At 44.1% G+C, this 22,071-nt stretch overlaps 1 protein-coding gene across 6 annotated transcripts in view; it reads right to left on the bottom strand.

The window, feature by feature from the left end:
• LOC137615305 (tRNA:m(4)X modification enzyme TRM13 homolog) overlaps window positions 1-22,071 on the bottom strand; it is a 203,422-nt gene that overhangs the window by 161,164 nt on the left and 20,187 nt on the right. For all 6 annotated transcript variants that reach the window (XR_011039214.1, XR_011039216.1, XR_011039215.1 and 3 more), the window contains exon 4: window positions 5,732-5,922. Coding sequence is in view for 3 of the 6 variants with exons in the window: in XM_068345061.1 (XP_068201162.1) it covers window positions 5,732-5,922 (191 nt within the window). In the remaining 3 variants the exon portion in view is untranslated. The remainder of the gene's footprint in view (window positions 1-5,731; window positions 5,923-22,071) is intronic.

The following is a 22,071-nucleotide window of genomic DNA, read 5'->3' as shown; positions in this document are numbered from 1 at the left end:
TCGCACTGACTGCCTCCTTCGAAAAGCCTCTAGCTCTTGAGAGTCTTTCGATAGTCTGAAGGAAGTCAGACGAAGAGCGGGGAGGCTTTGATGGACATTCTTTACGTGGGGCTGACGTAACAGATCTACCCTTAGAGGAAGACTTCTTGGAAAGTCTACCAGCCATTGAAGTACCTCGGTGAACCACTCTCTCGCGGGCCAGAGGGTAGCAACCAACGTCAACCTTGTCCCTCCGTGAGAGGCGAACTTCTGCAGTACCTTGTTGACTATCTTGAATGGTGGGAATGCATATAAGTCCATAAAAGACCAATCCAGTAGAAACGCGTCTATGTAGATTGCTTCTGTATCTAGGACTGGAGAGCAAAAGATTGGTAACCTTTTGGTCAACGAGGAGGCAAAGAGGTCTATGGTGGGTTGACCCCAAGTAGCCCAAAGACTCTTGCCCCCGTCCTTGTGGAGGGTCCATTCCGTGGGTATCACCTGACCCCTCCGACTGAGACAGTCTGCCAAGACGTTCAAGTCCCCCTGGATGAATCTCGTCAACAGGGAGATGCCTCGAATTCTTGACCATAAGAGAAGGTCCCTTGCGATCTCGAGCAGCGTGAAGGAGTGTGTGCCTCCTTGCTTGGAGATGTACGCCAAAGTTGTGGTGTTGTCTGAGTTGACCTCTACCACTTAGTTTCGAAGACGCTTTCTAATATCATCAAGGCCAAGTGGACTGCTAATAGCTCCTTGCCGTTGATGTGCATGCTCTTCTGACTTGAGGTCCACAGACCCGAGCATTCCCGACCGTCCAGGGTCGCACCCCAACCCAAACCCGACGCGTCTGAGGACAACACGTGGTTTGGGTTCTTGACTGCTAGGGATAGTCCCTCTCTCAGACTGATATTGCTGTCCCACCATTTCAGGCATGCCTTTATTGGTTCGGAGACTGGGAATGATACCGTCTCTAATGTCTTGTCCTAGTTCCAGTGAGAGGCTAGATGGAACCGGAGAGGCAGAAGGGGTAGTCTCCCTAGTGAGACAAACTGCTCCAGGGATGAGAGAGTCCCTACGAGACTGTTCCAACTCCTGACTGAATAAACGTTTTCTTTTCAGCATTAGTTGGACTTCGAGCAGGGCTTGACTGCGAATCTCCATCCCCAAAAATAGAATAATCTGGGATGGGATCAGTTGGGACTTTTAGGTTGACCACAGTCCCAACTCCCTGGCTAGACTCAACGTCCAATGTAGATCCTGCAGACAGCGAAGGCTGGACGATGCTCTGAGAAGCCAGTCGTCCAAGTACAGGGAGGCTCGGATCCCCGATAGATGGAGGGATTTTGCCACATTCCTCATGAGCCTCGTAAACACGAGAGGCGCAGGACTAAGGCCAAAGCACAGGGCTCGAAACTGGTACCCCACATTCCTGTAAACAAACCTCAGAAACGGTTGGGAATCCGGGTGTATAGGAATGTGGAAGTATGCCTCCTGAAGGTCGAGAGAGACCATCCAGTCGCCTTCCATAAATGCTGTCAAGACAGCCTGGTAGACTTCATCGTGAAGTTTGTCTTGACAATGAACACATTGAGCGCACTTGCCTCTTACGTACTCCTGCAGTGAACATGGCTGCCAAATCATGGAGCCATCCCTGAGGGACTTGTTCCTGCAGAGAACGTGGCTGTCAGATCATTGGAGCCATCCCTGAAAGCCTTGTTTATGCATGACATAATTGTACAGCAAAACTTCAAAGGCTCGAAAACAGCTGTGAAGTTGACCTGTAAAATCTTGGAGCGTCTCATGGCCAGGCGCCAGGGAGAGTCTATGAGGTTTGAGAAGTCTATCTGGGCAGAGGCAGGAACTCCCAAGCCGAGAACTTCTCTCGTGTCATATCAGACTCTCGCTCTATAAGCCATTTTAAAAGAAGGGAAAGCAAAGGCTGTATCCCCCAAACTCCTCCTGGTGATAAACCAATCGCCTAGCAAACGTAAAGCTCTCTAGGAGAGCGAGAGAGCACTAGCTTATAAAACAACGGCTTCGAAGTAGCTAGGCCTAGTGTAAGCTCTGACGTTTAGGCGAACGAGGAGCAGCAGTTACAAAAAGATCCGGACAAAGATCCTTAAAAATCAGCATGATTTATTTAAAGTCCATAGAGGGCTAAGCAGCTTTAGGCTCCTCTCCGTCTGACAGAGTCCTCAAGGGAATATCAGTAGGAGGGGGAACAGCAACTTCCTCATCTGAAGGAACCTTGTCCGATAATAGCTGAGTCTCAAGCAAGGGAGAGACCTACCGTGGTGGCAATGCTTTACAAGCAGAGTCCACACTCACTGGTGCATTAGTAGCGGACCAGGACGCAACGTCATGTAACTGCTTGACAGTCTGTGAACTGTCAACAACCACAGGTGCGAGAGACCAGGACGCAACGTCATGTAACTGCTTGACAGTCTGTGAACTGTCAACAACAACAGGTGCGTGAGGACGCACAGCGTCCACTCGAGACTGCTTTGACCGCCTAGACTGAGCAGTCAAAACAACTCTAGAATGCGGAGGTTGACGCTCAGCGTCAAAACAAGTCAACTCCGATTGTTAGCGAACGTCCTGAACGTCAACAGGAGCATCAGCAAGTGGCCTAACGTCCAAATGTGGCTGAAAATCCACACGAGACCGCATCGAGTGGGGTTCTAAACAACCTGACTGACGTGACTTAGCTACGCCAACGTCAACAGGACGCACAAAGGAACGTTAGGGTGGCTGAAAGCCAGGATCTCGATGAGATAAACGGCTAGGCTCAACGGACTTATCGGCAGAATAGTCTTCCATAAGGGAGGCAAGCTTATTCTGCATGTCTTGCCGTACAACCCATTTAGGATCAACGGGAATGGTAGCGGTAAGAGACGAGAGTAACGTCTGTGACCGCAAAACCTTGCCTACAAAAAGACTCTCGGAGTCTGTGTTACGCTTTTGTTAGGCGGCGAGCAGTCTTCCGATGACTGCATAGGGTCAGAGCTGTCCTAATGGTTAAAACCAGGACGCTGGACCTGTCCTGAAAGGACTGACTTTCGCTTAAAGGGCCTCGAAACCTTGTTTCACGGTTTCTTATGCGAAAAGCCTTCGGATGACGAGGAGAAAATCGTCTCTCTCGCCTTATGGTAGGGGTGATCTTGGTAAGATACACCCGATACCATAGAGGGAACGTCTGTTCGCTGATCAAGGCCTCTCGAACCCATAAGTCGTACGACATTACTTCTCCCCTAGGCTTGGGAGCTTGCAAGAAGTCCCGGACTAGGCGAACGACAGGCACGAACAGACGAACCTTTGGTCGCAACACTGATAACACTTTGCGCAATATCACTTTATCACTACGATTTTCTGTTTTGCACTTATTTCACTGAAATCGAATCTTTTAACAATTCACATCAGGTATGAATAAAACTGATTTCTACCTGAAGCACGCAATTCTACCCTCATCAAAAGGTTGTAATTGCGAAATCAGTCGTATAATGCAAGCACATTAATACCAGCAAAAAAACAGTAAACATATTTTAAGATAAAAAAATCAGTGGCTGGGGAAGAGACTAAACACTAGTTCATTCAAAACTACGTTTTCAATCTCTCACCGTACATTGCCTTGGGACGAGAATAAAAAACTAAAAACGTTTTATCCTTTCTCCCCGTACAGAGACTAGGGACGAGAGTAACTCGTGAACAACGTTACCCGCTTGGGACGAGATAAAGAACGGAACGTTTTCTCTCCTCTCTCTCCCTCCGTCTCTATCTCTCTCTCTCTCTTGATTTCGCACCTAAGAGAAGAGCCCACTTACATTTCGTCAAAAAAACAGGTTATTTGACCAAAGGAAAAAACTGAAAGGTTTCTCAATCAAAAAGTTCCTTTAAAATAGAATTTAAAACATTTAAGCTTTGAAAGAAGAATGAACAAAACGTCAGAATCGATTTACTCTTTCTGCAAAGTGAAACCGTGATACTCTCTCTCTCTATCGTAACGATAGAGCGCAAACTGCGTAGCATAAATAAACTAAACGTTAGTTCATCTTTGAAACAGTACGAAGACTATTCAAAGAAAATCTTTCATAAAATATCTATCAAAAAATATTCATTTAATAAGTTTTAAATCATTAGCTCTTTTTTAACTTCGGTTTCCAAGTTAGGACCGCCTACTCTCAGGAAAGGTCGCATATAAACAAATCATTAAAATTTATTTTGATGTTTATTATAAATGGAAAGCTAATCGAAGAGGCCTAATAAAGGCGGTTGATATAAAATATATAGAGGAAAATCTATAATTAATTTATAACGTGATAAGATAATTGCTAAAAGCCTAAACACACTTCCGTCTAAGGGAAGGGTCGGCCATTTAAAAGTCAAAGAAAGTCCATACTCTCTTTGTCATCAAAAATTAAATCTATCCAAAAACGAGTTCATTAAGATGAAGATAAAACACCTGCACTGCGAAAGCTCAAACCAAAATGAAGTACTTCACCAAATATGTTGAGAAAACTCCAGGTTCTACAGCGAGTATTGATACGTCTTGTTGTCAACGTCGACAGAGAAGAATTGAAGGTTTTGTTTACATACAAGAGTGGTATCTGGCCGACAGTTGGCGCTTGTGGGCACACCCGCAACCTTCATAGCGATCGCTCGCGAGTTTTTTAAGTGTGTTTTCTGTCGAGCCGCAGAGTTGCAGCTATTATATATTCACCGGCTAAGTTAAATATTTAAAAATCATACATTTATTTATGTGCCTGATAATATTATTGAATTTCCTGTAACTGAACTGGGTTTACATACACAAGACTAGCTTCCCTCTCTTCTTTTAAGGGTTTCTAAAAAGAAATCAAGTCACAAGATGATAAGCACTTCAATAATTGGTGAGGGTCCACAATAGAACATAGTAGCGCCCCTAATAGCATGAGCGTACAGATGAGTTGGTGCTCCTGCAGGACCACACACACTTATAACAGCACGCTAATCTTATCGTTGTCTTATTCTTCATCTTCGGTAAAAGTCACTGTGACGCTTGGGCAACACTGTCTCTCTCATGGGGAGAGAAATAGTAAGTCACATCACATATACACAACTCCTATTGATCAACTTACAAGACTACATTATGTCTTTTATATGAGAAAACAGAAAGGAGGAGCTCTTTCTTCCAAAAGACAGTGTGAAGAGCAGAAGGTGCTGCAGAGGGGAAGGAGTAACTTTTGGTTCTATTTCTATTGACTGTTTGCAACGATGTTCCACTTCCTGAGTTACGATGACATCATCATCACTAATCTATAATTGCACGGGAATACACAGCAACAGGAATGCTGTTGAACAAAAAGTTTATATCAGCAGGTTACACAGAAACTGATAGTCTGCTATAGTTATCAGGAAAAATACAAAACCTTTCTTCTACCTTATTTTCCCCTGCACACAACAAACTGCTAACCAATATCTAGAAAAAATATTAAAACAGCCAATTGGCAGCACAGGGGTACATCTCTACTCTCCAACAGGTAAGAAAGTGGCTACTCAGTGTACTGGCTAGGGGGTGGAGCTTCCATGACGCCAATCAGTAACTACCGAAACCTCATTATTATCTTTGATGGCCAAGTTTCAGCCAAGCTAAAAAAAAATACTCTGACTAAAGAACAAGGGTTTGTATTCATGTAGGAACAACTATAAATTTTGGGTGAATCACTGAAATAAAATCAAAGTATAGCACAGTACCATCAATAAAATACTACCATACCTTTATGAACAACTTCTACTTTCTTGATGAAAGAAAGTAGCTCAACATCTGATAAAGATGACAAGGATACTTTTAAAGGTTCTTCCAGGGACAGGCCAAGATTCACATTCTTCTTGATATATTCAAAGCCTAACACTTCCTTTGCATTACAAATTTCCAAGTGTTTTTGCAGGCGATGTTCATAACATGAGCTGGAAAAAAAATTGCTTATTCTTTTACGATATAGAATATTACATTGTTTTAATAGGTAGACAAACTAAGAATTTACATAAATGTACAGTATTTGGAATTTTTAAGAATATACAAAGAAGTTACATTTGAAAATACTATAATTACAAAAGAAAAAAGAAAGCCCTAAAATAGAGTTCTGTAAACTGCAACTGTGTTAGTACATTACTATATTTTCCCGGTATGTTCATATTTTGGCTTCTAGTGTTTACACCCTTCGGCATATTTTGTGTCAATTATACAATAAATTACTGTACAGTACTGTGTTTCTCTTAAGTATCTCTTATGTTTGTGTAACTGTAATGACTTACATTCTACTGCCGTACTGTATTAGATACTACCTTTCTAAAGTTATTCTGCTAGTATGTGATATGTCATATAAATAATAAAATCTATCTTATTACTCTTGCATTGAGAACTATGTGAGAGACCTTGAAAGATCATATGCATAAACCATTATGGGATTATGTACGTCTACTTGTCTACTGAAGTACATGCACTGTCAAATAGGTTTCCAGTAGTATGTGCATTCCTTATGAGCCACAAGGCAGATTTAATATACAAACTGGCAACCCCATATTCGAGCTCTCATTTAGGCAAAATTTGTACCATTAATCACCACTTGTATTCAGACATGAAAACACCTGAACATGTCCTGCCTGGTAAGTCATCTGCAAGTCCCCTACAGACCATGTGATTAAATTCACATGTTGGCTAACATTATGGAGAGAGAGAGAGAGAGAGAGAGAGAGAGAGAGAGAGAGAGAGAGAGAGAGAGAGAGAGAGAGAGAGAGAGAGAGAGAGAGAGAGAGAGAGAGTTATATTTCAAATTTTACAGTATCCTCATGTAACATACAAAATTTATCTGTTAGAAGAGACAGTTTATAATTTTAGGGAATTTGTTTGATTACAACAATGATTGGAGTTTACTGTAAAGGTCTATTTATTGAGATCCCCCTTACCCATCTTCACTAAATCTTAATACCACCTCAACATTAACTCTTATCAAATCAATAATTTTTACCACCCTTTCACTGCTAATTTCTTCATTTGTCAGCATGTCTCGCAGAGATCAAAATCCAAATCTATATCCTTATTTCTGTTCGCTGCACCTTATAATGTTTCTTCCTTATTACTCATATTTATGAACCATACACTGGTCTAATTCTAGAACAATATGTCTTCATTTTCAGTTTATTTGGCATAGTTTTGTCACACTACCCTGCCACCACCTTCCATTTCCCCTAGTCTGATTTTAACCTAATTTAAACCTTAGCTGTCCACCCTCTCTTCTGGCTCAAAATAGATTTCAAGTACTGTATCTAGATTCTCTATAAATTTTGAATCTATGCCTCTTGTATCTTGTGTAAATATCCTATCCCCTACCTACTTGCTGGACACAACTATTTTACCTACATTTGTGTGTTCTGGCCCCAACGTGTTTCTCACTATACACCGCAGCAATGCTCAACGAGATTCCCCCAGACACACCCTCAGTCGACCTACGTTTCCGCATGGATGGAGGCGCTTTCAACCTCGCTAGACTCCGCGCCAGAACCAAGACCACCTTGTGTGCAGTGCGAGAACTGCAGTATGCTGACGACAATGCCACCCCAGGTCAGACGGCAGAGGACCTGCAGTCGTTAGCTGATGCATACAACTCTGCCTACGAACGTTTTGGGATGCAAGTCAACACAGACAAAACCAAGACCCTTGTCCAACATCCACCAGGACTGATGCTCCCCAACTTCAATACCACAGTGAATGACCAACCGTTAGAACAGGTGGACCAGTTCTCCTTCCTAGGAAGCATCCTAACATCAGCTCCCACAAGCAAAAAGGACGTGGAGAACAGGATCAGGGCAGCCCACTCCGCCTTTGGCCGACTCAATTGCCGCGTATTTAACAACCACGCACTGACAATGACCACCAAAATAATGGTGTTCAAGGCAGTAGTCCTCTCCACGCTCCTGTATGCATGTGAAACATGGACGCTATATAAAAACGATCTTAAAAACCTAGAACGCTTTCAACAAATGAAACTGAGGCAGATCTTGAAAATCCCCTGAGAGAGCCACACCACCAACATTGAAGTCTTAGAACGTGCCTCGCTGACCAGCGTGGAGGCCACCATCATCCACCACCGCCTCCGCTGGATAGGACACGTGCATAGGATGGATCCGTCTAGGCTCCCAAAGAAAATATTCTACGGAGAACTGACCCAGGGCACCAGACCACGAGGAGCCCCGAAAATGCGCTATAAAGATCAACTAAAGCGCACCCTGGCTCTAACTGACATCGATCCTTCCTCATGGGAAGAAACAGCCAGGGACAGGAAAACCTGGAGGAGTACAGTACACCATGGCACCGTGGACTTCGAGGAGAGGAGGAGACAAAATGAGGAGGCTAGGAGGAGAAGAAGGAGAGAGCGATTAGAACAGCCCCGCCCACCACCTACCCTCCCTTGTGAACACTGTCCGCGACTCTTCCACCACAGACTAGGACTTAACAGCCACATCAGACATAAGCACCCACCCCACAGATAGGAGGCTGATGGCTAACGACAGAACCCAATACTCGGACATGAGTGGGCGCCGACGACGATGACGATTTGCATACTACCGCAATTAAGATTTTTTTTAATACTCTGCAATTCTTCAATCTCTGACATAATCACTGGCTCATATGTATTCAACAAGGCCTATAAATTTTTATTCTTAATTCCTTTACTCAATACATCCAGAACTAGCCCAAACAGAAAGGGCTCAAGTGCTAATCCTCGATGTAAACCAACTCTCACTTAACATATCCTGTCTTGCCACACCCTGCTATTGGTGCTATTTTTGTCCTTTTTAACGTCATTTCAACCAACCTAAGCAACTTCTTCTGGCCCTTTCCTCTTTATCAAACACTAAAAACTAACCTAGTGCACAAGTGTGTTTTCTTGGTTCTTCATTGGTAAGAAGGTCAATGCAAAACTAACTCTAGTTAATCCAAACACTCCTGGCATTCTTTAGGGCTTAATTTTCACACTAGTGTTTTCATAATTGCAAAATAAAATAAAATAACTTTGATAGTTTTATTTTCTCTGCTGATATTCATAATACAGTGGTTGGGAAATAAAAAAAATATTGATTTTCTAAGGTATACAGTCCATATAATAAAAATTTTATCTTTTAAGATGATGCTTTAAGAAATCAAGAACTGAGAGAGAAGAAAGAAAGTTTAAGATAAGCCAAATATTTAGAATTAAATTTGAAAAAAAAAAGAATATAGCAGAATGTATATTCACAATTCCATTCATTATTAGCATTTCGTTTTAAATCTTTGTTCTTTTTAATATCATTTCAACCAACCTAACCAACTTTTTTTACCCTTTCCTCTTTCTTAAACACTAAAACCTAACCTAGTGCACAAGTCTGTGAGAAAATTACCATGTTTGCCTTGTCTTTGTGTCGCATGTGACTTACAAGTCTTAGAGAAGCTAAAGTAGCGTACGTATGTTTTCTTGGTTCTTCGTTGGTGAGAATGTCAATGCAATACTAATTCTAGTTAATCCAAATACTGTACCTCTAGCATTCTTTAGGGCTTTATTTGTCACACTAGACACTAGTGTTTTCATAAATGTAAAAAAAAAAAATTACTTTGATAGTTTTACTTTCTCTGCTGATATTTATAATACAAAGGTTGAGAAATAAAAATATTAATTTTCTATACTATTCCTTTCATTATTAGCTTTTCCTTTTAAATCTTTATACAAGAAGTAAATATAGAGAAAACATGAACAATAGATAAGGATATAAATTGAATAAGTTTGTTGTCTGATTATCATTTACCCATCACTGGGTTAATGTGATAGTCAGTAATGTAACCTAGAGATGTCATAAATAAACTTCAGCATAATTTATAATTTTGATACTAGGCTCTAGGTCACATAATGGCCTTCTCTCACCATTTTATGTTGTTTGTGTTTTAATGAACATCTCTTTCAACTTCAAACTGTGAGTATCAAGAGTGCGGTGGGCTCACCAGGGGAGCTCACCACTCACGAACTTCTCTCCTGAGTTTGGGTTCCTACTCTGGCAATTCCCAAAAAAAGGTATGGAAAGTTTTTCCTTTAGTTAAACGACAAAAGCTTGTTCTTCGTAGCTATAAAAAACGGGCCCTAGAGTTACCAAAAAATGTTATTTTTATTAATAAAATAAATTTTTGAATATACTTACCCGGTGATCATATAAGCTGCAACTCTGTTGCTCGACAGAAAAACCTACGGTCAAAATACGCCAGCGATCGCTATGCAGGTGGGGGTGTACATCAACAGCGCCATCTGTCGAGCAGGTACTTAGTACTCCAAGTAAACAAAGAACCAATTTTCTCTTCGGTCCACTGGGTCTCTATTGGGGAGGAAGGGAGGGTCCTTTAATATATGATCACCGGGTAAGTATATTCAAAAATTTATTTTATTAATAAAAATAACATTTTTCAATATTAAACTTAGCCGGTGATCATATAAGCTGATTCACACCCAGGGGGGTGGGTAGAGACCAGCATTACATGTTTACATTATTATGAGCTAAGTATTTTGTATTTCATTTTAGCAGTTATTCAAAATAACAAACATAAAATAAATAAGTACCTGGTAAGGAAGTCGACTTGAACAATTACTCTGCCTTTTTAAGTACGTCTTCCTTACGGAGCCTCGCGATCCTCTTAGGATGCTCAGCGACCCCTAGGATCTGAAGTATCAAGGGTTGCAACCCATACAACAGGACCTCATCAAAACCTCTAATCTAGGCGCTTCTCAAGAAATGACTTTAACCACCCGCCAAATCAAGTAGGATGCGAAAGGCTTCTTAGCCTTCCGGACAACCCAAAAACAATAATAAAACATTTCAAGAGAAAGATTAAAAAGGTTATGGAATTAGGGAATTGTAGTGGTTGAGCCCTCACCCACTACTGCACTCGTTGCTACGAATGGTCCCAGAGTGTAGCAGTTCTCGTAAAGAGACTGGACATTCTTAAGATAAAAAGACGCGAACACTGATTTGCTTTTCAAATAGGTTGCGTCAATTATACTTTGCAGAGATCTATTTTGTTTAAAGGCCACGGAAGTTGCGACAGCTCTAACTTCGTGTGTCCTTACTTTCAGCAAAGCTTGGTCTTCCTCATTCAGATGGGAATGAGCTTCTCGTATTAACAGTCTGATAAAATAGGATAAAGCATTCTTTGACATAGGCAAAGATGGATTCTTAACTGAACACCATAAAGCTTCAGACGGGCCTCGTAAAGGTTTTTAAATAGAACTTAAGAGCTCTTACAGGACATAAGACTCTTTCTAGTTCATTTCCAACCATACGATAAGTTTGGAATATCGAACGATATTTGTCAAGGCCGAGAAGGCAGCTCGTGTTTGGCTAGAAAACCAAGTTGTAGAACATGTAGCCGTTTCGGATGAGAATCCGATGTTCTTGCTGAAGGCATGAATCTCACTGACTCTTTTAGCTGTGGCTAAGCATATCAGGAAAAGAGTCTTTAAGGTGAGATCTTTCAGGGAGGCTGATTGTAGCGGTTCGAACCTGTCTGACATAAGGAATCTTAGTACCACGTCTAAATTCCAACCAGGTGTAACCAAACGACGCTCCTTCGTGGTCTCAAAAGACTTAAGGAGGTCCTGTAGATCTTTATTGTTGGAAAGATCTAAGCCTCTGTGACGGAAGACTGATGCCAACATGCTTCTGAAACCCTTGATAGTGGGAGCTGAAAGAGATCGTTCTTTCCTCAGATATAAGAGAAAGTCAGCTATTTGAGTTACAGAGGTACTGGTCGAGGATACGGATACTGACTTGCACCAGTTTCGGAAGATTTCCCACTTCGATTGGTAGACTCTAAGGGTGGATGTTCTCCTTGCTCTAGCAATCGCTCTGGCTGCCTCCTTCGAAAAGCCTCTAGCTCTCGAGAGTCTTTCGATAGTCTGAAGGCAGTCAGACGAAGAGCGTGGAGGCCTTGGTGTACCTTCTTTACGCGTGGCTGACGTAGAAGGTCCACCCTTAGGGGAAGTGTTCTGGGAACGTCTACTAGCCATCGAAGTACCTCGGTGAGCCATTCTCTCGCGGGCCAGAGGGAAGCAACTAGCGTCAACCTTGTCCCTTCGTGAGAGGCGAACTTCTGCAGTACCTTGTTGACAATCTTGAACGGAGGGAATGCATATAGATCTAGATGTGACCAATCTAGTAGAAAGGCATCTATATGAACTGCTGCTGGGTCCGGGATTGGTGAGCAAAATATTGGGAGCCTCTTGGTCATCGAGGTTGCGAAGAGATCTATGGTTGGCTGGCCCCAGGTGGCCCAAAGTCTCTTGCATACATCCTTGTGGAGGGTCCATTCTGTTGGAATTATTTGTCCCTTCCGAATGAGACAATCTGCCATGACATTCAAGTTGCCTTGGATGAACCTCGTTACTAGTGATATGTCTAGACCTTTTGACCAGGTGAGGAGGTCCCTTGCGATCTCGTACAATGTCAGAGAGTAGGTCCCTCCTTGCTTGGAGATGTACGCCAAAGCCGTGGTGTTGTCCGAGTTCACCTCCACCACTTTGCCTTGAAGGAGAGACCTGAAGCTTTTCCAGGTCAGACGTACTGCCAGTAGCTCCTTGCAGTTGAAATGCATTGTCCTTTGACTCGAGTTCCATAATCCCGAGCATTCCCTACCGTCTAATGTCGCACCCCAGCCTACGTCCGATGCGTCCGAGAAGAGAACGTGGTTGGGTGTCTGAACAGTCAGGGGAAGACCCTCTCTAAGGTTGATATAGTCCTTTCACCAAGTCAGACAAGACTTTATCTTTCCGGAAACCGGGATCGAGACCGCTTCTAGCGTCTTGTCCTTTTTCCAGTGAAAAGCTAGATGGTATAGAAGAGGACGGAGGAGTAGTCTTCCTAGTGACACAAATTGATCCACGGATGACAGTGTCCCTACCAGACTCATCCACAGCCTGACTGGGCAGCGTTCCTTCTTCAGCATCTTCTGGATGGATAGCAGGGCTGGGGGCTGATCGTCTTGTTCAGCAACGTCCTCATCAGAGGGTTCCTCATCCGAAACTGATGGGGAAACGGCAACGGAGTGGGCAACGTCTGACTCGCTGAATCCAGTTGCACTGGTGGATGCGTGACGGAGCCGGACGCAATATCATGGCACTGCTGCACAGTCTGTGAACTGTCAACAACCATGGGTGCGCGAGGAAGTACAGAGTCAACCCGAAACTGTCTAGACTGTCTGGGTTGTGCAGTCAACACCCTACCGGGTTGCTGAGGTTGACGCACTGCGTCACAACAAGTCACCTCTGCTGGTTGTTGAACGTCCTGAACGTCAACAACCACCTCCGAGCGTCGCTTAACGTCAACGTGCGACTGGCAACCCACACTGGGTCGCATCGGTGGAGGAACCACCTCAACTGGCAGACGCGAGTAGGTTACCTCAGCGTCAACAGGGCGCACAACCGACCGGTTGGAAGGTTGTTGGCCAGAAGGAGGAACCACCTCAACTGGCAGACGCGAGTAGGTTACCTCAGCGTCAACAGGGCGCACAACCAACCGGTTGGAAGGTTGTTGGCCAGAAGGTTCTTCTCCGCATTTAAGTCCTCTATCAAGGACGCAAGCTTGGACTGCATGTCTTGCAGCAAAGCCCATTTAGGGTCTACGGGAGCAGGTGTGGCAACAGACGGGGTTAGCGACTGAGGCGGAACCATTTACCATCCCTGAAAGCCTTGTTATGTGTGACATAATAGTACAGCAAAACTTCAAAGGCTCGACAAAAGTTGAGAAGTTGACCCGTAAACAACTTGGAGCGTCTCCTGGCTAGGCGCCTGGGGGAGTCTACCAGAATTGAGAAGTCTATCTGGGCAGAGGCATGAACTCCCAAGCCTAGAACTTCTCTCGTGTCCTATCAGACTCTCGCTCTATAAGCCAGTTAAAAGAAGGGAAATCAAAGGCTGTATCCCTAAAACTCCTCCTGGTGCAAAAACCAGTCGCCTAGCCAACGTAACGCTCTCCAGGAGAGCGAGAGAGCACTAGCTTAAAAACAACGGCTTCGAAGTAGCTAGGCCTAGTGTAAGTTCTGACGTTTAGGCGAACGAGGAGCAGCAGTTACAAGATCCGGACGAAGATCTTTAAAAAATCATCATGATTTAATTAAAGTCCATAGGAGGCTAAGCAGCTTAAGGCTCCTCTCCAAATGACAGAGTCCTCAAGGGAATATCAGTAGGAGGGAGAACAGCACTTTCTCATCTACAGGAACCTTGTCCGATAAAAGCTAGGTTATCTCAGTGAGTCTCTCACTGGTGCATTAGTAGCAGACCAGAAGGCAACGTCATGTAACTGCTTGACAGTCTGTGAACTGTCAACAACTGAACTGTCAACCACAACAGGTGTGTGAGGACATACAGCACTGGTGCATTAGTAGCAGACCAAAAGGCAACGTCATGTAACTGCTTGACAGTCTGTGAACTGTCAACAACTGAACTGTCAACCACAACAGGTGCGTGAGGACATACAGTGTTCACTCGAGACTGCTTTGACTGTCTATACTGAGCAGTCAAAACAACTCTAGAATGCGGAGGTTGACGCACCGCGTCAAAACAAAACAACTTAGACTGTTGTTGTACCTCGCGAACGTCAACGGAAGGTTCCGTGCGTTACTGAACGTCAACATGCGGCTGGCAGGGTACACTGGAACGCATGGGTGGCGGGACTCTCTCAGCTGGAGTGCGGCAGAAGGTCGCCTCAGCGTCCACAGGACGCACAACCGTGTTGGTTGTAGGCTAGAGGTTGGTGCAGTGTCAACCTTCTCCGCACGAAAGTCCCGCATCAATGACGTTAACTGAGACTGCATGGTCTGCAGCAAAGACCACTTAGGGTCTACAGGAGCAGGTGCGGCAACAGACGGTGTGACTGCCTGATGCGGTACCGCTTTAATTGCGAAAACAGTCATATAATGCAGCTCATTAATACTAGCAAAAAACAGAAAACATATATAAAGATAAAGAATTCAGTGGCTGGGAAAGAGACTAAACACTAGTTCAAATAAACTACGTTTACAATCTCTCACCGCACATAGCCTGGGGACAAGAATAAAACCCTAGAAACGTTTTACCTTCTTCCCCGTACAGCGACTAGGGAGGAGAGTAGGCCTAACACGAGAACAACGTTACCCGCTTGAACGGAACGTTTTTTTTTTTTTTTCTCTCTCTCTCTCCCTCCGTCTCTATCTCTCTCTCTTTCTCTCTTGATTTCGCACCTAAGAGAAGAGCCCCATTATATATCGTCAAAAAAACATGTTATTTGACTAAAGGAAAAAACTGAAAGGTTTTCCAAATAAAAAGTTCCTTTAATTTAGAATTTAAAACATTTAAGCTAAGAAAGAATGAACGAAACGTCAGAATCGATTTACTCTTACTGCAAAGTGAAACCGTGATACACTCTCTCTCTATCGTAACGATAGAGCGCATGTTGAACGTCCTGAAACACGCAATTCTACCCTTCATTAAAAGGTATGAACGTCAACAACTGCGTAGTCTAAAAAACTAAACGTTAGTTCATCTTTGAAAACAGTACGAAGACTATCAAAGAAATTCTTTCATAAAACATTAAATTTAAAAAGTTTTAAATTCTTTAAAGGCTAAATACGATATAACGGGCTCAACGTTGATTAACTTCGGTTCCAAGTTAGGACCGCCTACTATCAGGAAAGGTCGCATATAAACAAAACATAAAAATTTATTTTTATATGTTTATAATAAATGGAAAGTTAATCGAAGAGGCCTAATAAAGGCGGAGAGATATAAAATATATAGATCTATAACGTGTTAAGCAAAATTACTAAAAACCTAAACACACTTCCGTCTAAGGGAAGGATCGGCCATTTAAAAGTGAAAGAGAGTCCATACTCTCTTTGTCACCATAATTAAATCTATCCAAAACGAGTTCAAGTTTTGAGATGAAGATAAAACCCCTGCATAGCGAAAGCTCAAAACTAGAATAGTGTACTTCACCAAATAGTTGTGAAAACAAATCCAGTTAGTAACAGCGTATTAGTAGGTCTTGCCGGTAGCCCGACAGAGAGAAAATTGGTTCTTTGTTTACTTGGAGTACTAAGTACCTGCTCGACAGATGGCGCTGTTGATGTACACCCCCACCTGCATAGCGATCGCTGGCGTATTTTGACCGTAGGTTTTTCTGTCGAGCAACAGAGTTGCAGCTTATATGATCACCGGCTTAGTTTAATATTGAAAAATAGATAATTGTAAAAATGATAAATTCGTAGATAATTTGTATTTTTCCTAAAAATACAAACCTTTAGCTATTTATTAGGGGTATTACTTTCAGTGAAACTGAAAGGATGAGCCATTAATATCTTAGCGAGGGTTAACTACCCATTCCACTAGTTAGCAGGGGTAGGAGGGGGTAGCTTACTACTGCTCCCATTCACACACTTGGTGATTTAGCTTACTTTGCTTGGAGGTAGGACTTCAAGGGGGATAGGGCTAGCAGGTAAGTTTTGAATAAATAGCTAAAGGTTTGTATTGTTAGAAAATGTACAGATTATCTACAAATTTGTCATATGTTCCGTAACTGGAATACAAACCTACGCTATTTATTAGGGGTGACTCACCCATTTGTGTAGTGAACGTCAGGTTGTGGTCGGCATTCGGACACTAGGCAGTTTGGGTGCTACCTTTGGCCACAGTCCGCAAACCACTACAACGTCCTTGCCAAACTGGCTTTTTGGCTACCCGGGGGGGTCCTTATTTTGAATAGGTTTGTACCAAAAATAAGGAGACCCTACACCTCGCTCAACCTTGCTACGCCAGGTCCACAGCATACACAAGCTGTGTGTTGAGATATTTAGTAGTGTGACTGTCCAGGTAAAAGCTATTCCGTGTCTTCGTAGGAAAAACTGTTGTAACCAAGACCTTCCCAATACCACCTCGCCAGGGTATGGGGATGCAACAGTATCAACTTAATACTAGGTACACAAGGAACCACAGTTTACCTGCAGTGGTTTGTGGTCGGCCTTGTGCAGAGAACCAAGGATGCTGCTTTCCCCCAGGGAGGGAGGATAAAGAAAAGAATAAGAGACAGTCAAACCTTTTCATACACGCAGACTAAAACCAGGTAACAGCGCCCTCAACCTACTGCTACTTGTCCAATACGGAGCTTGAGGTATTATACAAGCCGTTGTAAGCCACCACATGGCCATTAGGGAACGTATCGAGCCTCCTGTAGGTCACGTCTTGCACGTAGTGGGCTGTGAACATATTTTGCCGTTTCAACACCCCATCCTGTAGAACCTGCGTCACTGAGAAGTTTCTCTTGAATGCCAAGAATGTAGCTACCCTCCTGACATCATGTGTTCTGGGGCGATGTGAAGGAGGAGGGTCCGGATTCAGGGCATGGTCTATGACCTTGTGAATCCACCCAGAAATAGTTTTCTTGGTGACCCTCCTCTTGTTCCTCACTGTGCTAACGAAGAGTGCAGGCACACGAGGACAGGCTGCAGCTGTTCTCTTGAGGTACAGCCTCAAACTCCTCACTGGGCAGAGTAAGAGATGATCAGGGTCATCTGTTACGGAGCGGAGATTCGAAATCCGGAAGGAGTCAAATCGGGGATCCACTACTCCCCGATTCTGAGTCTTGGCAACAAACTCAGGGTCAAAGCTGAATGTTACTCTCCTTATCCAATTGAATAGGCAATGTCATATGAGAGACCATGAAGTTCACCGACTCATTTGGCCGAAGCCAAAGCTAGTATGAACACTCTTCCAAATCAGGTGGCAATCTGTTGACTGGCATACTGGTTCATTGGGAGGTTTCTTCAGAGACCTGAGAACTCGAACCATGTTCCACGGGGGAGGTCTCACTTCAGACTGAGGACAAGTAAGTTCATAACTCCATATGAGTAAAGAAAGTTCCAGCAATGAGGAAATGTCCATTCTGTTTAGTCTAAGGGCGAGGCTTAAGGGTGAGCGATAGCCTTTTAACGCCGAGACTGAAAGGCGCATTTCCTCACACAAAATAGACAAGGAACTCCCCTATTGCTGGAATAGTGGCATCGAGAGGAGACCACGACACCAACCACAGAAGACTTTCCACTTTGCCTGGTAGACTGCTGCTGATGATTTCTGCAGGTATCCAGACATCCTACTCGCAACTTGTGAAAATCCTCTCTGAGTGAGGAGATGCTGGATAGTCTCCAGGCGTGAAGTCATAGCGAAGCTATGGCTTTGTGAAAGATGTTGGCATGTGGTTGTCTGAGTAGATCGTGTCGTGAAGGGAGTTCTCTTGGAGCCTCCATCATGAGTTGACGAAAGGTCCGGAAACCATTCCGTATTATGCCATAGTTGGGCTATGAGAGTCATTGAAAGGTTGACCGATATTCTGGCCTTGTTGAATTGAAATGATTAAATTGAATATAGGATTTAGGCATTAAGCCAAGCACTGGGGCATCAAAGACCATTCAGCGCTACATAACGAAAATCATTCAATCATATCTGTATACTCACACCATTTAGTATCATTTTAACCTTTAATACAAATCGCATCACTTTCATACAATAAAATCTAGATGTGAAATAAATAGGGATTAAAAGGGTAAAATAAATAAATAAATTAATAAAATCAATTATAGCTCGTAATATAACCCAATACTTTGTACAAATTTTCTCAAGTTCAGGGTATTACAGTTTTCCCCCAGTATATCTCTTAAAGGTTTGTCCTGGAGTAAATGTGTCCTCCTCTGAAGATTAAAAACAGGACAATCGACTAAATATGTTTAACATCCATTGTCACTTGACAGGTATTACAAAGAGGGGCCTGTCTCCCTTCCCCACTCTTCATTAAATAATTGTGCGTTGCATGTGTATGGTCAATACGCAGCCTAGTTAAAATAATGGTATCCCTCCTACTTGTAGAATTACAAGATGACCATTTATCCACCAATGGGTGGATTTGTTTCAATTTTGTATTGGTGGTCAGTTCAGACCATCGAGCTTGCCACTTATTTTTACAGTAAAGATGAATCTCACTTTTAAGATCTTTGTAAGGAATACTCAAGGGGGATGGATTAATTAGCCCTGAAGCTTCCTTTGCTGCCTTATCTACTTGTTCATTTCCATCCACCCCAACATGGGCAGGGACCCAACAGAAGTGAACACTGATACTCTTCCTAGACTGCAGAAGTACTAACCAGTCCTGCACCTCTTGTACTAGATGATGGCCTGGCCTAATTTGTTTTAATGAGAGTAAAACACTATTGGAATCCGTAAAAATTGTATAAAAACTATTTTGGTTGACATTTTTAAAAATATGTTGGACTGCAAGAATTACTGCATACAGCTCAGCAGTAAATATTGAACAAAAGGATGGGAGTTTCCTTCTAATAACAATATCCCCCACCACAGCTGCACTTCCAACTCCTGCAGCCGATTTGGAGCCATCTGTAAAAACATTTTCCCATGATGTTGAGCAGCATGATTTAAAAACTCACTTTTCATTACCCTACTAGGTAAGGTATTTTTCCCTCCTGCCGTAAAACATACTTTAACATGTGGATTACACCAAGGAGGAGACTTGGGATATCCTACCTCTGCTATCTGTGCTGTTAACAAGCCTACTTCTCTAGCATCATTTTTCAGCTGTACTTCCAAAGGCTTAGGCACTCTAGATGTTAGGAGCCCGATCTAAAGGCGCCCTAACATATTTACAGTTAGGATTGTTTCTCACAGCAAGGGACCTAGCTAAAAACCTCAAACTCAACTCCTCTCTGCGAATGGAAAGGGGAGGTATGCCAGAATCAACATAGAGACTGTCAATGGGAGATGTTCTGTAAGCACCTGTGCAGATGCGAAGCCCAGCATTGTGAACAATATCACTACTTATCAGACAGAATGGGGGAAAAGCGTTGATGTTGTCCCACCGTTGTTGGAATGCATCTTGCCAGAGAGCCTTGGGGTCAGGGACCGGGGAGCAGTACAATGCCACGAGCGCTCCCTCTAGGATATTTTCCTCCCCTGGAGGACTTTGTGCCTTTCCTGCCCTTAGTCGGAAAGGGCTTTTTAGACAGTCCTGCCTTTGCTGCTATCTTGTTTGTCGAGGTCTTAGCTGGACAGAACTGCTGAGGAACTGGTGGTTTATAGGGCTTGGATTTCAAAGCCCTACGGAGGAGGGAGTCCTGGTGAGACTTCTTCCATCTCTCTGCAGCATGTTCCACGTCTTTTGGCTTGAAAAGAGAGGATCCCTCTAAAGAGGAGTTCCTGAGCCTAGTGATCTCGGGATTCGGGAACTGCTGATGGAATCTCTCACCCATCACATCTCAATGTTTCAGGATGGTGTTTGCCCATAAGTTCGAGACTTGATGGGCAAGAATCTCGGTGGTGCGAGTGCCTGAGAAGAGGAAAGTTTCCATAGCATTCCTGGTATGTTCCTTGGAAAGATCCTCATTCCGACCAGGATTCCCAGGGTCCCCAACCAAAGATCAAGCCTCGAAGTAGCCTGCATGGCATACTTTGTGACCTTTTCCTGGTTGAGGATCTCAGCTGCTGAGAAAGAGACCTGATGGTTGGAGAGCATTTCAAGAGAGACCCCTTGGTAAGCTCTTCCATAGAGTGGTGGAGTGGAAGAGCTGGACAAGGCTCATCCAAGACCTCAAAGTACCTCCTCTACTAGACAAGTGGGAGGAGGTTGGCGGTAGAACCTGAACGTTGAGAGGAGGAGAGGTAGGAGGAGTTTGGCAGTAGAGCTCGAAAGTTGAGAGGAGGAGAGGTCGGAGAGCTGTAAGGGGGATCTTTGCCCGGGCGCTCTTTGGCCCTTGAGACCAGGGCAAGACTGCACTGGTCTTTAAGGGCTTCTGTGTGCCAAAGACACGATCTAAGACAGAGTCTTTGCCCTCTTGCGGGGGTATATCCACGTCGGTAAACCCGCTGAGTACCCTGACGAGAGTCGGGCCTTGCCAGAAGGCATATTCTGACTTTTTCTGTTCCCCTTCTGAAGTGGGACTGGCAGCGAAGTCTCCTTCTTCCACCCCAGACAGCTCATCTCGGGGTGGGTCGTGAACATCCCTAGGGTGACTGGTGGTTCTCTGACTTCCACTGGAGGTCGAGAGCTCTCCGTGTGAGAGGGATCTTCCTCCGAAGGTGGAAGTGAGGAAACCCATCCCTCGCATGGCTCCCTCGGCAGATGTGAGGCAGGAGAGTATCCAGAAGGAGAGTCTGCAAGGACAGGCCTTGAAGGCCTAACAGGAATCAGTTTCACTCTGGGAGATGTTATCGCATCTGAGACTCCTCTTTTCCTCTACAAGGGAGAAAAAGCCGAGGTTCTTTGCAGGACCTCTGAACCAAGGTTGCTTGCTGACGGGGGCATTGTCAGAAAGACCTCCTAAAGAGAAAGGGACAGAAGGTTCCCTCTGAGGAGTCTCAACCGATGGTTGACGGGGTGGGTCCACTTTTGAAGATGGGATCTTCGGTACTTTGAACCCTTCTGTGGAGCCCTTTCCCTCTTTCCCCGGCGGTCACGTTTTAATGCGCTTGCGGGGAAGGGAATGGGGCGACAGTGACCTGTCAGAACACCTACATGTCTGTTCCTTCTGACTGCAGGACTTTAATGAAGTCGGAGAGACCTGTTCCACTGTTTTGCGCAAATGAGTTCTGGCGTGTTGGCGAGCGCTTGCGCACAGGAAAGCACTGGTGCACAGGAGAGCACTGGCGCATTGGAGAACGTTGGTGTGCGAGCTAGAGAGGGCTTGTGCACAGAAGGGGGCTGGTGCGCAGGAGGGGGCTGGTGCGCAGGAGGGGGCTGGTGCGCAGGAGAGCGCTGGAGCACAGGAGAGCGTTGGCGAGCTAGAGAGTGCAGGAAAGTACTGGCTGTTGAGCTAGCAAACGCTGATGCTTCGAAGGGCGCAGACACACTGGAGAGCATTGGTGATTAGGAGATAACTGGGGCGTTGGAAAACGCTGAAGCGCAGGAGAGACCCGATGCGCCGGAGCACTTGAGAGCATGAACGGGCTGGATAGCATCGACGTAAAGGTGAGTGCTGACAAGCTGTTGGTGAGCGCTGGTGCACTGATG

The sequence above is a fragment of the Palaemon carinicauda genome, chromosome 21 (assembly GCF_036898095.1).
Source record: "Palaemon carinicauda isolate YSFRI2023 chromosome 21, ASM3689809v2, whole genome shotgun sequence".
Taxonomy (NCBI): Eukaryota; Metazoa; Arthropoda; class Malacostraca; order Decapoda; family Palaemonidae; genus Palaemon; species Palaemon carinicauda.
The sequence above is the reverse complement of the archived record's forward strand: the minus strand, read 5'-3'. Positions and strand labels throughout refer to the sequence as shown.